Here is a 15,178-nt window from a genome sequence, read left to right on the forward strand (position 1 = left end):
AATTGCTAAATTTCTTTTGATTTGGAAAAATAAGTGCTATAAGATGCCACCAGCATCAATATTAAAGACACAATCAGTGTCACGGACGGACTGTATCTGTGGCTGGCAGTGGCAGGATGACAGTTGCAGTGAGTGGAGGATGATGGATCCACACTCTGACAGATCCCAGGCTGGAATTCCCCAAGGTAATGGGGGGAGATAAAATGCTGTGACAGCAGGCAGTCCAGCCCACACGCACAGATCAGCAGGCCCAGCAGGCACTAGAAGAGCAGGCTTTGGGATTGTTATGATGTCATCACTTACTAACACATTGCAAATGTGATGGATTGCCAGCTTGGTCACACTCACACAGACATGAGACATCAGAATCAGACATTACCTTCCTCCGAAGGTGCAGCTCCGCCTCCACTGATGAATGAGAAGAGAAGGGCTGGAACGCCAAAGTGTTTAGCAGCCGCCAGCTGGCTTGCAGTAAGGGACAGAGTCTGAGAGGAACATTGGAAGGAGCGGCAGCTCAGCTGCTACACTGGTCCCAGACACCCGGCATCTTCCTCTGTCCTTTCTTCCTCCTCTCTACCGCTTCTCCCCTCAGTTGGAGTTTCATTCATGACGTGGCGGCATCCCACACAAAGAGAATTCCGGCCTGTGCTGCGTCCAGGTGCCCCTAGATGGCTGTGTGCCCTAGGCGACCGTCTAATTTGCCTAATGGAAGCACCGGTCCTGAGTATATACATTCATCATATCATACATACAAACACCGTTCTATCCAAAGTTGTCTGTCCTCATACAAATGGAAGTTATTCTAGCCAGACATAGCATCTTTTTTTTCTCACTCTCTCCATTTGCATATTTTGGCTTGCACATGGATCCAATATGTAAAAAGTGCTGTCATCTGCTCACATCAAACACTCCAGCCACTAATTACTGATACTGCCAGTGATTAATAATGCCACTACAGTCATAAGCATGCAATAAAGCTCAGCAGTATTCCCAATCCCATTACTGTAAACCTCAAACATGAAATATGAAAAAATCATATCCCTCTATAGTGCAAATCACTTCTGACAAGTTCTCCTCACACCAAGAAAAATGACCAGGAGGATCCACCAAGCAAATTGACAGCCTCAGTTCTGTTCCTGTGAGCTGCGTGGAGGGGAGTGTGTCTCTTCCCTCCAATCAACTCTCAGAGCTCATCTTACTGAGCTCTGCAGTGTGTAAATTCAGCTCTCCATCCCCTTGTTTGAACTCTCAGATAAGCTTTATACATTTTGAGTGGATGTAGAGAAGAGAAGACTGCAGATAAACAGGCACAACCTATGTAGGAGGATTTGTTTAATCGCTGTATACCACCTGCGGCTAGTCACTTCACTAAGTATATATAAGGGCTTACAACCACTATAAAGGCTTCCCCAGCACCTTCCACCTCATGCTTTAGCCTGAGTAGCAGTCACTTTATCTACAATTGGTGCTCTTCTATAGTAACCATGCCTTAGATCCAGCATCTCTTGGTCTACTTATGTGCCCCTTGAGAACGGAGTTCAACCTTCTACACATCAGCTCCAGCAATGGGTGTGTGTGGCCATACAAATGGTCACTAGATGCATAGCGACAGTGAAACCTGGACACTGTTTTACATCTACTTGTTTAACTCAAGTGAGATTTACAGTGCATCCCTCCTTCCTTACTTTTTCCTTGATGTCCTGCTTTTCAAACTAGACCGGACACTTTTATCATAAGTAACTAGTTCCCTACCAGGCCAATTCTGACATTTCTCTCCTACATGTAAAAATCATATTTTTCTCTGCAAGAATCTGCAATGTCTATAAAACACATTGAAGTGAACATGAAAATTGATTGTAAACTGATGGTTCTGCAAGTGAAATCTGCACATCAGTTTTCAATTTTTCTGCACATATGGTGTGAATGAGACCTTAATGATTTTTATACACCTTGTAGATTCATGCGCAGGAAACAATCTGCACATGATACTAGTATTGTGGTATGAACAGGACACATAGAGTACAAAATCAGTTACATTCCAAGCACGTTCCGGGAATGTAACTGTCACATTTCTTATACTCTCAACCAAACTGTCAAACCATCAATTGGCCATTGTCATATTTCAATCAAGTGCTGATATTACTTGTGAGCTAATATGGTGAAATTCAATAGTGTTGGCCATTGTCATAACTGCTCAAATCATGGCAGTTGAATATCAAACAGAGGCTAAGATGGCATTAATACTAATAATAATAACTGTAATAATAATAGTAATCATTAAGCCAAAAAAGGGAGTTATGTGCCAATAAACACGATAAAAATAAAATAAAAATATTAATTTTAGTAATAGTGATACCAACAATAATAGTAATCATGATTCTGATTATTCTACTCTCAATATATTTTTTTTGTAATCGTAAAACATATTTTATCTTGGGATTACCTGTTTGTACATAACGTTCTTGTGGTTTTTTTTGTTTTTTTTAATATATTTACCTGTTTTTTTCATATATCTGTTTTTTCTGTGTATTTTTCATACTTGTCCAATAGCCCTGAAGAAGGGAGAGTCCTTTTTCCAAACACGTGTTGGCTTGATATACCTGTTGTTATTTTCAATAAATGCCTTTTAATCTACCATCAATATTGCATTCTTTTGGACATTGGGCACTCCTTCTTTCCTATTATTCCAAGTCTGTGGAAACAACGTTAAGGCCATACCAGAAAGGCAGCAGTAGGGAGATGTCCCTCCAGTCAGTTGTGCCCAATGGTGGATACTGACGGTAAACCCTAAGAGGGTTTACTGCCAGTATCCACCATTGGACAAAACTGACTAGAGGAACATCTCTCTACCCACCCACAAAACCAGCCATCTATGACCAGTGACTGATCCAGTGAGTCCAGCGTGATCTTCAGCACAAACAAGATACTAGGTGTCTCCAAGAACCCTGGTAGTTAGAAGTGCCTGTGCCTACCTCTGAGCATGGTGAATAAATGGTCTCTCCACTAGTACTCTGCAAATGGATCACTATTAAAAGCAGTAAAATAATGTAGCAAACAAAATATTAAAGTTTATATAAATCATTACTCACATTATCCTGTGATATAGGAATTGTATGAACAGGTATTGGTTGCCAGGCAATGGTAGTATTCCAGACTTGCCTGCCAGTAGGTGGGAACAAACCAGCAAGATTAGCTTGGGCGCTCATTAATGTACGATCCATATCTGTGCTTCTCACAAAAACCTATGGTACAAATTTTTTTATAATAGTATTATTATTGTTATTATCATCTGTCTTTTTAGCACAAAGATATTCGACAAAGATATATGGACTATACAGAACATTTCATATCAGTTCCTAAAGAAGCTACCACAGGCTTACTAACCTACAAGCACAGCAAAGTCAGCTAACTTGAAGCCCTTAAAAGCGAAACTTCAGGGAAAAAAAACAAAACGTATTAATAAATAAGATGATTTTCCTTCATTTTTGCATTTTGGATTTGGTGATGGGCAGAAAAAACATCAGGTTTTAAACTTTTAAGGACCTATATGGTCTTACCATGTTCAAGACAACATTCTTCTATTTGTTTATGAAGAAGCACATTTTTTTAATATTTAGGGTCCTGGCCAGAACTGGAACCCATTCTTTTTTTTTGTTGGTTAGAAAGTTATCAAAATAGAATCAGGGATCTAAGTGTATACAAAAAGTGAAGTCTAAAGCTCATACAGTCGATTGTGTGCAAGGACATATATGTGTGTTTTTAAAGGGTGCTGTTAAACAGTGACAAACCTTTCAGAGTCTACAGCACAATAACACTCCCAAAGCAACAGCATATAACAGTATATTACACAGACATGTCAACCTGAGAGAATAATTAGTTGGGTGAAAAGGATATGGGGTGCTTTATAGACAGTGCCCATTAGCCACCAGCATAATATGTACCCCCATTCTGAAGCAAGCCAATTCGTGTACAATACCACTGATTTCAAGAGAGCAATGGAGAGTGGATATTTCAGGTCAGCTGTGAATTGAGTTTGTGCAGACAGGGTGAGAATCAGAAAGCACAACCTACCCTCAACATGTACATATAACATATCCACTATGTACCTCATTAGACTCGGCACACCACATCAGTCACTAAAATGTACTCAACATTTCATATCATGCACCCACTTACACTCAGCACACAGCAACATGCACATCAGACACACTTACTATTCCATATCATGCACACTGTTACAGTCACCATCAGGGGCGGACTGACAACTCATGGGGCCCCCGGGAAATAGGGGATCATGGGGCCCCTGTGTCCTTGCCCAAACTCAAAAAAGCCTATGAAAAAGGTACCAGGGGCATCTCATGAGGCCCCCTACTGACCCAGGGCCCTTGGGCAGTGCCCGAGTTTCCAAATGGTCAGTCTGCCCCTAGTCACCATGCATCCTATATGCACAGAACAGTGCATCTTACACCTCGTTACATTCAGCACCTTATTTCTGTGCCAATTACACCAAACTCTTTCTGTTCCTCAGGTCTCCCCACCAGTCTCCTCACATATCACTAATTTACTAACAGACATACTGTATTAAAGTATAACTAAAGGCAAAACTTTTTTTTTTTTTTAGCTTTGGATGGAGTGAAGAGGAATTAGAACACATGCCAGGTTTTATTACTGTCTGTGCCCCCATTAGGGAGAATCCGCCTCTCTATTTGTCCTGTTTACCATAATCATTGAAATTGCAAGTAAAAGAAACCTCAAAATTTAGGTAGTCCTTAGAAAAATAATAAAAAGAAATGTTCCAATAGGCACACTAGTTCTGATGACCTGTGGGTCCCCAAGGAATTCCCTTAACCACTTACCCTCCAGAGGATTTTCCCCTCTTCTTGACCAGGCCATTTTGTGAAAAGGTGCTGCATTATTTTAACTGACAATTACGTGGTCATGCAACTCTGTAAATGAATAACATTTATGTAAATTTTTTCCCCACAAATAGAGCTTTCTTTTGGTAGTATTTGATTACCTCTGTGGTTTTTATTTTTTGCGCTGTAAGGAAAAAAAGACCCACAATTTTGAAAAAAAAAAACTAAAAACAAAATATTTTTAACTTTTTGCTATAAAACATATCCAATAAAAATGTTTTAAAAATCAAATTTCTTCATACATTTTGGCCAAAATGTATTCTGCTACATGTGTTTGCAAAAAACAAAAATCCCAATGCATGTAAATTATTTGGTTTATGTGAAAGTTATTGTGTCTACAAATGGAAGTATCTATACTGGAATTTTCATTTTTTTTTAATAATAGCAATGGCAGCGATCAGCGACTTATAGCGTGACTGCAGGACTGCCGCGGGCATTCTGACGGTGGGGGGGAAACTGACTAACTGCCACTGACATTCCAATGACACTAATAGAGTTATCAGTGCTAATAAAAACCACTGCCACTGTACTAATGGCACGGGCAAGAAGGGGATAACATCTGGTGAGATCAAAGGGTTATCTGTGTGCTATGTGTGTTTTACTAGGGAAACATGCTGTTTTGTATCTATCTCTCTGTGCAGAGAGATACAAATCAGCATGTCCATGCTGACAGGAGAGAGACCTGTGTTGTTTAGCTTTCCCTGACGATTGCCGAGTGACGGCCGGGAATCACCATCCGGGACCCGATGATTGACATCTCCAGCCACCAATAGCGCCACATGTAGAGCAACGGGCGCGGGGCACCGCCTACCTGGAAATGCAAATTTTGAGCAGCTCTGCCACCCTGTAGCAGTATTTCTGCTATGCAGCACAAGGCAAGTGGTTAATTTGCTGAGATTTTCTCACTTCCTGTTTTGGCTATGGGTCAGGAAGTGAAGGTAAATCAATGGGACAAAGATGGCAAAAAATAAACAGGTGTTATAACCCTCCCTTACTCTATCCAAAATGAAAAAATGTTTACCTATAAATGTTTTACTTTAACCACTTTCTGCCTGCCCGCCCAACAAAATGGATGCTAGCTGCAGGATTTGTTCCCAAGTGTATTTTTTCCCAAAAATTTGCTTTGAAAAATCTCTGCTCAAATACTGTGTGACAAAAAATTGCGACAACCACTGTTTTATTCTTTAGGGCCTCTGCTTTAAAATAATATATAATGTTTGCGGATTGAAAGTAATTTTGTTGCAAAAAAAACTGTTTTTTTCATGTAAACAAAAAGTGTGAAAAAAGGCTTGGTCTTCAAGAGGTTAGAAGAGTGAGTGAAGCGTGTCATAAGCTTCTAATGTCCTGGATAGTAGAGGCAACCCCTCAAATGACCCCTTTTTGGAAAGTAGACACTCCAAAATATTTGCTAAGAGGCATGGTGAGTATTTTGCAGATCTCATTTGTTGCCACAAGTTTTTGGAAAATGAAGAAACAAAAAAAGAAAATATATTTTTTTCTTTTCCTTTTTTTTTAAAAAAAACGCTGTAACAAAAATTATATCTGAAAAATACTCACCATACCTCTTATCAAATTTCTTTGGTTGTCTACTTTCCAAAAAGTGGTTATTTGGGGGGTTGTTTGTACTATCCTGGCATTTTAGGGCCTACGAAACTGTGATAGGTAGTGAGGAAGTGACATGAGGAAATATGCCCTGAAGGTGGTCATTGGATTTTGGGGGCCTGTATGTAGCTAGACTGCCAAAAAGCCTCTCACGTGTGGTATCCCCATACTCAGGAGTAGTAGCAGAATGTGTTTTGGGGTATTATTCTACATACACAGATGGCATGCGTGAGCAATATATCATTTAACTGACAACGTTGTGTAAATAAAAAATAATTTTTTGTAATTTTCCAAAAATTTGTGGCAAAAATGAAATCTTCCATGGACTCAAGAAGCCTCTCAGCAAAATCCTTGGGGTGTCTACTCTCCAAAAAGGGGTCATTTGGGGGATCTTTGTACTGCCCTGGCATTTTAGCACCTCAAGAAATGTGGCAGTCAGAAAGTAAAAGCTGCGTAAATTCCAATATACTGTATATACCATACATTGTAGATGCTATAACTTTCACACAAATTGATATACACACATTGGGATTTTTTTTAACAAAGACATGTAGCAGAATACATTTTGGCCTAAATTTATGACTAACTTTGAGTTTACTGGATATTTTCTAGAATTGAAAGTAGAAAATATTGTTTTTTTCAAAATTTTAGGCCTTTTTTCATTTATATCACAAAAAATAAAAAACCCAGTGGTGATCAAATACCACCACAAGAAAGCTCTATTCGAGTGAAAAGAAAGGATATCAATTTCATTTTGGTACAGTGTTGCACGACTACGCAGTTACCAGTAGAAAGAGTGCAGTGCCAAATAGCAATAAATGGCCTGGTCATGGGGGGGGGGGGGGTAAATCCTCTAGGGAGCAAGTGGTTATTATGGATGTCACATCACTTTCTGAAACTCAATTTATTGAAACAGCTCAGAATGTTTCCTCCCCCACTTGACATGACTCTGTTGAGATTGATGGCACAACTATCAGTCCTTTCGGCCCCACATCCAATCGCTATCTAAATCATGCCACCTCAACATCTCCAAATCACACCCCTTCTTAACCAATGATGCCACAATGCTTCTAATTAACTCCCTGGTTATCTCTCACCGACTACTGCAACTTCCTCCTCATTGGCTTACCTTTGTATAGACTATTCCCCCTTCAGTCCACCATAAATGTTACCCCTCTCTGCTGATCCTTTCACAGGCCTCTGCTTACCCAACAAATAAAATTCAGAGTACAAACAACAACTTGCAAAGTCACCCAAATCTGTGCCCCAGCTACATCACTAACCTAGTCTCAAGCTACCAACCAAACCGTTCTCTTCAGTCCTCACAAGACCTCCTACTCTCTAGCTCCCTCGTCACCTCCTCCCATGCTCGTTTCTAGGACTTCCAGAGCCTCTCCCATCCTTTGGAACTTCTTACCCCAATCTGTCTAACTATCTCCTACTCTCTCCATCTCTATTCACCTTTAGGCACTCCTGATAACCCATCACTTTAGAGACTATCCTGCTTCTAAGTAATATCTTTTTGCTTTCTGCACAAGCTTATTTCCATGTATATTTCCTTTTGTATCACATGACCCTCCCTCTTTAGGGTCATGTGACACATATTGATTTGTATTGTAACTATACTGTCTGCCTTTATATTGTAAAGCACAGAACACACTGTTGGTGTTATATAAATTCTGTATAATACTAATAAAATTTATACTCAGCATGTTACAGCCTGCACAATAAAACTATTCAATATGCTCTGTTAAACCCAGCACTATGCAAAATGACATTTGTACTTCTATTTTTTTTTGCTTGGAAATGCATAAAAATAGCTTTTACGCGCAGCAAAAATGCTTCTTCCTGCCCTCACACTGCAGGGCCCTGTGCTTGCAGAGCTGAATAACAGCCACACCCCTCAGCACAAGTGTCTTGATAGGCAGGCGTTTTGCAGAGAAGGGGGGTGGCATCTGACCAGGTCTATTACATTGCCAAAAGTGGGTCTTTTCTGGGACTTGTTGAATTGTAGTCATATTTAGACACCTATTAGACACTGGTGTGAAAAGAAATGGAGATTGCTTTTACAATGTCTATCACACTGTATATCAATGTCTGTGCCTTCCATTCAGCTTTAACCCTAGTTGCTGGTAGAGAGAAAAGTTAGTTAACAGGTTTACCTCATGTCTGTTGTACGTTTCATTTAGAAACCCGGCATATCTCTTTTTCAGGTATTGTCCCAGTTCAAAATGTTGCTGCATTCCTAGCTGTTGAAATACACAAGAAGTTTTCATGAAAAAAATCAGTGTGTGTTATTTTATTATTTTCAGGCCATGCTGTTTTTATTCTGTTGACTTATTGCTATCACTTGGTAAAGGTCACACTATGACATTTTAATACTGTCCATAAAGCAGGATTGTAGTATTTATAAAAGAAAAAAAAATAACATGACAACCTTACCTTGGTGTGTTAGCTTTGTGGATTAAACCTACACTGCATCTTTAGATGACGCAATCAAGGAACCTGAACTGTGAGAAACATGTAAACTGTCATTGCTGGCCTGATTCTGAAAATCCTAATTGACTACCCTGGTCCAAGGACTTGAATGTTTTATTAGTCACTGTCCTGGAACAAACATGCAGCAAGTAAACGTAGGACTCCTAATCTGCTTACTTCTTACAGGACAGTGAGTTAGGCTTCTTTCACATGTGGGTGTTTCACTCCGTTCAGTAGGAAGTCCGTGAGCACATCACTGCTAAATTGAAGTAGAACATGATGGATGTCACTTTTGTGACACCTGTGCCCATTCAGTTTTGGTTCACATTTTGACAGTGGACTGTGGCGGACCTGTGATGCTCTTTGGGTGGCCAGATGTACATGGACTTGTGTCTGTTTACACCAGGCTACCTCCATCATATTTAGGTCCGGAAAAAATTAAAAAGGATGAAATCTCGGAATAGGAGGTAGGCGGATGTAAACGGATGCAAGTCCTTTTAGTTCCATTTGCCCGTAGACCTGCATGGAGATTCCAGTCAGGTCTGCCTGAAAAACTGACAGGCAGACCTGATAGGAAAGCCCATGCTAAAGGTGCCTAAAGCCTAGTACACACAATGAGAATATCGAAAGAATGATTGATAGTCCGATATTTTTGTGCCCATTCAGTTTTGGTTCACATTTTGACAGTGGACTGTGGCGGACCTGTGATGCTCTTTGGGTGGCCAGATGTACATGGACTTGTGTCTGTTTACACCAGGCTACCTCCATCATATTTAGGTCCGGAAAAAATTAAAAAGGATGAAATCTCGGACTAGGAGGTAGGCGGATGTAAACGGATGCCTAAAGCCTAGTACACACAATGAGAATATCGAAAGAATGATTGATAGTCCGATTTTTTTGCAAAAATGAAGTTCCAAAAATTCTCGTAAGACAGAGTACAACATCCTACGATGATATAATGTACTGTAATGTATTCTTTAGATTCTGAGCATGTGTGGTTTTGGTCACTCGATTTTTTACAGATAAATACTATACTTATTAAACAAAAATTGCTTATCGTTATCAGAAAATTTTAGAGCTTGTCGGATATTTTCGCACGAACTGTCGTGATCGGCTCTCCAAAGCTGTGTACCAATGATCAAATTATCAGATGATCGCTGCAAAAGCGGTATTTTTCATCCAATATTCTCATATTTATGTTCAAGGCTTTAGAAATCACTGAAAGCATTGGGTTAGCATGGAAACCAGACAGTCAGAAGAACCTGTATATTTCCTTCACTTCTCATGTCTCATGTTTCCTTGGAAAACAAAAAAATCAGCAATCAAAAACCTTTTATGCTAAGCCATGCTATTCCTCTATAAAAAAATAAAAATAATTAGTTTTACCTAAAGTCATGAATGAAGTGTAAGCTCCAAGGAGTAGGGCCCTCAAACCCCTCGTGTATTGTATTCTTACTGTATTGCCTCATGTACTGTCCCCCACTATAATGTACAGTGCTGAGCAAACTTTTCGGCGCTATATAAATACTGTATAATAATAATAATAACATTACAAGTCTGTGATATTGAAGACCTAGTGTGAGCAACTTCATACACTGAACATTTCTTAAGAGTGGATTGACTTTGTTTTTAACTTTAGCTAAACTTAAAGACGTTGTACACTTTTTACTAAGATATTTTACTAAAATACACTTTTAACTAAAATGTCTTGTGATGATATATTATTAAAAAGAATGAATAAAATGATTATTGTGAGTTTCTGTACTTTGCATATTACTCTTTGCCTTATGAAGCAATGGGTTAGATTTACTAAAACTGGAGCACTGCAGAATCTGGTACAGTTGTGCATGGTAGCCAATCAGCTTCTAACATCAGCTTGTTCAGTTAAGCTTTGGTAATAAAACCTGGAAGCTGATTGGTTCCTATGCAGATCTGCACCAGATATTGCACTTTCCAGTTTTAATAAATAACCCCCAATGTCTGCTCAGTGGAGCACTACCACAATGACATGGATGAGCTGCTGTAACACTTTCCAGCTACAGAAAGAAAGTGGTGATGCCACACTATTTTGTTCCATAGAAAGCTTTATGTGAATGTATAGCCAAAACATGTTTTGAATACAGTAGGGCATTTGTTAAGGCCCCAAGCAGTCTGTGTCACTCACATGATTGCTGCATGTGAAATTGCATGCAAGTGGCCACGGTTAGCCACTTAGGTCAACAGTCTCCCATTGCTTTTAATGGGGCTGCCTCTTGCAGTAATTGTGGGAACCCCTGCTAGGGTTCTCACGTCTAATTGGAGTGCAAATACATTCACTGACGTGAATGCACCCAAAAAAAAAGTTTTGACTTTACATACAGTATATTCACTGTTTTGGTCAATCTGTTTAAAATGAGGAAAGAATTGAAGTATAAATTCCTATAATGATATGTGTGAAAAAATATAACTTTTAGGATCCTAGCTGGGTTGCCTACCTTACAAAAGTGAAAAGTGGAAATTAGTAAAAGGCTGTCATATAATGCCCCTTTCACATGGGTGCGCTTTTGCCACCCTTATCCAGGGCACTGCATTAATTTAACTGACAATTGCGTGGTCATGCAACACATCTCCCAAATTAAATTTACTTCCTTTTTTTCCCACAAATAGAGCTTTCTTTTGCTGGTATTTGATCGCCTGTGTGTTTTTTATTTATTGCGCTATAAACAAAAAAAGACCAACAATTTTGAGGAAAAAAAAATATTTTTGACTTTTTGCTATTAAACATGTCCAGTAAAAAAATAAAAAAATCAAATTTCGTCATAAATTTGGGCCAAAATGTATTCTGCTAGTAATGACAGTGATCAGAGACTTATAGCGGGACTACAGGACTGCGGTGGGCATTCTGACAGTGGGGAAACTGACTTTGTGTCACTGACATCCCCAGTGACACCAATACAGTGATCAGTGCTACTAAAAAGCACTGACACTGTACTAATGGCACTGGGCAGGAAGGGGCTAACATCTGGGGCGATCAAAGGGTTAACTCTGTGCTATTTCACTATGTTGGCTGTGTATGTGCTTCACTTTAAGCATATTGCTTAAAGCTGTCTATATACACATACACACACACGTTTATTTCAATTGCAGGTATGATGGTAGGTGTTCATGGTTCATTTGTTTGTTTTTGTTGGTTAAAGTGTTACTAAACCCAGGGACCTGCATTCACTATATCTGGTCTCCCACAGTACACAGAACATGGACATGCAATTGTTTTAGTAAATATAAACTGCTAAATACCTTTTCTCATCAGCAGTTAGAGCAGTCTTGTGACTTCTATCAGTGTCCAGCAGAGCCCTGGTTAAAGCTTGTAGGAGGAGTTTTCTTTCTGCTCTAGGAGGATGCAGGACCCCTAAGCTCTGTCTGGACAATGCTGATTGGCCCTGTGATGATCACATGCACTCTCCCAAGAAAAAAAAACCCTCTCTAGCAATACACACCAAACTGAGCATGTGCAGAGTGTCTCCACAAAATATGCCTTATCAGAAGATAAGAGGGGGACACTGGAAGAAGGGGAGAATCAGAGAAGACAGGATCAAACAGCCTTTTTAAACAATGCAGAGGATTAACCCCTTAGGTTCCACAGTGCGTATAACAAGTATGCTTTACTGCATATAAAGACCGATATTACTGTTGTGGGTTTAGTAACACTTTAACAGTTGTTAAAATAGGCAATTGGTCAAAAACTTTAGTTTTAACACATTACTCCAAAATATAGTGTAGATAAAATATTTATAAAATGGCATATAAAACCCATGACAAAATAACCTGTTTAGGTCATACCTGCGTGAGTTGTCCAAACCCATCAGGCCAAGAATCTTCCTTATACTTGTCGTTAGGATAGGTATCAGCTGGACTTCTGTCACCATGGCGGAACAACTAACAAAGAGAAAAAGTAAAAACAAATCAGCACTAAGGTGGAAAGACTTTACTTCATTATCAAGGGCTGGTAAAGAAATGTCAGGGAATTCAATAAAGCACTTAAGACACTTTTCTGGTACCTGCTGCCCATTCCAGTATAAAGCTAATAGGCTTCTCTTACTGACATAAGGCAACAGGACATTATGTCTGGACTCCCAGACATAATGGGAAAAATTCACAACGAGTTAAGGCAACTTTAATTTAATTAAAAAGGGGTACAAGCACAAAAGGGGAGCATGCAGCTCCAGCTCTCTGTTCTCACAGAATGGAAAGCTGGAGCTGCTGCACTGATCTCTCTCTCCATCCTCGCACCCAGCTCAGCTTAGAACGGAGGGAGGAGAAGGGTGTTAGGGCTGATTCACACAAGCTGCTGGCAAGCAGTGTGATCCAGCTGAGCTCAGCACAGCGGTGATGCACTTAGCTCGGCAGATCGTCAGTCACGTGGCACCTCTCACCGCACTGCGCTGATAAAAAGTACTGAATGAAGTCCTTTTTATAAGAATATTGTGCCCACAACCACTGCAATGCAGTGGTGTGAATCGGGTACATAGGAGACAAGGCATTTTGCCTTGTCCATGCAGTGGGACTGCTCTGGAATAGAACACTCATGTATGGCTGAAGGAAGACACTCAGAAAAAGGTATGGGAGGAGGTGACAGCCGAGATGGAGCGAATATGGAAAAGTAGGAAATCGTTAGAAACTACTGTTGCTTGTAAGCAAGGAACAAAAGATACAGTGACAGAGTATGTGAAAAAATTTAGAAAAGTTTGGAAGGAAGAAGCTGGGGTGGATATCGCTAGTGCAGAAATGGGTACTATACATATCCAAACCTTGATGGCAGGATTCAGACCTGAAATTACGCTGTTAATAAAACAGCTTATTGCAAACTGGATAGAGATGGACGCAAGTATGTTTGAAAATCAAGTGATGGAGAAAGACGCCTCTGAAAGTTGTGAGGTCCCCAAGTCTACCAACAAAGCACATTTTCAGGGGTTACAACATAGTTATAATCCTAGAGAAAGAGGTAGCAATGGAAACAGGGAGAGAAGAGGATATAAAGGTAGAGGAGGTGGGAGACCCAAAGATGACAGATGTTAAGTATGTGGACAGGAAGGTCATTGGAAAAAGGATTGCCCACAATTTAGAGGGAATAAATCCATACCACAGGAGAAAAAGTGCAGAAATCCACCCATCAAGTACCCGATCAGTTGGCAGAACCAAGGTCCACAATAGGGCTGCCCCTAAGGTAAAAGCTCCCTCACATGTCCAGTTGTTTAACATACTCCTCAACGTTCATAACCCCAGACACTACTAAACAACTCGTTCACTCCCTCATTATCTCACGCCTAAAATACTGCAATTCCCTCCTCACCGGCCTACCTCATCACAGACTATCCCCGCTTCAGTCTATCCTGAACTCAGCGGCCAGACTCATCCACCTTACCAACCGCTCCGCATCTGCCACCCCCCTCTGTCATTCCCTCCATTGGCTCCCGATTACCCAACGCATCAAATTCAAACTACTAACACTGACATACAAAGCCATTCATAACGCTGCCCCAAACTACCTCACCGACCTGATACCCAAATACCACCCAACCAGTAATCTTCGCTCCTCACAAGACCTCCTACTTTCTAGCTCCCTGGTCTCCAGCTCCCACGCCCGACCGCAGGACTTCTCCAGTACTTCCCCTATCCTCTGGAACTCACTATCCCAATCTATCAGACTGTCACCTACCCTCCTCACCTTTAGGCGCACCCTGAAAACCCATCTCTTCAGGCAAGCCTACCCCACCCTCACCTAACTGCCGATCTCCTCCACTTCTCCTACCACTCCATCCCCCACAGCCACTTCCTCCTGTGCCACTATCCCCTCCCTCCTAGATTGTAAGCTTGAAAGAGCAGGGCCCTCGAACCCCTTGTGTATTGTTTTGTTACTGTATTGTCTCATGTACTGTCCCCCACTATAATGGACAGCGCTGAGCAAACCTTTTGGCGCTATATAAATACTGTATAATAATAATAACAGGAACCTTTAATAGTTCTAAGAGTAGCAGGAAAAATATTACTGTTTGTAGTTGACACGGGTTCAACTCGTTCAATTATAAAGGAGGAAAATTATGTTGGACCACTCTTAACCCCTTCGCGCCGGCGCCTCCCGGCCCTTTAAGGGTTTCAGAAGCCGGGAGGTGGGGCGGGGTTTAAGGTCATGTGACCGCCGTGAA

General features: G+C 40.5%; 1 protein-coding gene across 1 annotated transcript in view; it reads right to left on the reverse strand.

Moving 5' to 3' along the window:
• Positions 1–15,178, reverse strand: part of LOC149435313 (prostatic acid phosphatase-like) — a 65,432-nt gene that overhangs the window by 28,994 nt on the left and 21,260 nt on the right. The window contains exons 2-4 of the mRNA XM_089662799.1: positions 12,816–12,911; positions 8,681–8,767; positions 3,090–3,242 (exon numbers count right to left, since the gene is read on the reverse strand). Of these exons, the coding sequence (XP_089518925.1) occupies positions 3,090–3,242; positions 8,681–8,767; positions 12,816–12,911 (336 nt within the window). The remainder of the gene's footprint in view (positions 1–3,089; positions 3,243–8,680; positions 8,768–12,815; positions 12,912–15,178) is intronic.

The sequence above is a fragment of the Staurois parvus genome, unplaced genomic scaffold (assembly GCF_062004578.1).
Source record: "Staurois parvus isolate SC_StPar_1 unplaced genomic scaffold, SC_StPar_1.0 ptg001545l, whole genome shotgun sequence".
NCBI classification, from domain to species: domain Eukaryota; kingdom Metazoa; phylum Chordata; class Amphibia; order Anura; family Ranidae; genus Staurois; species Staurois parvus.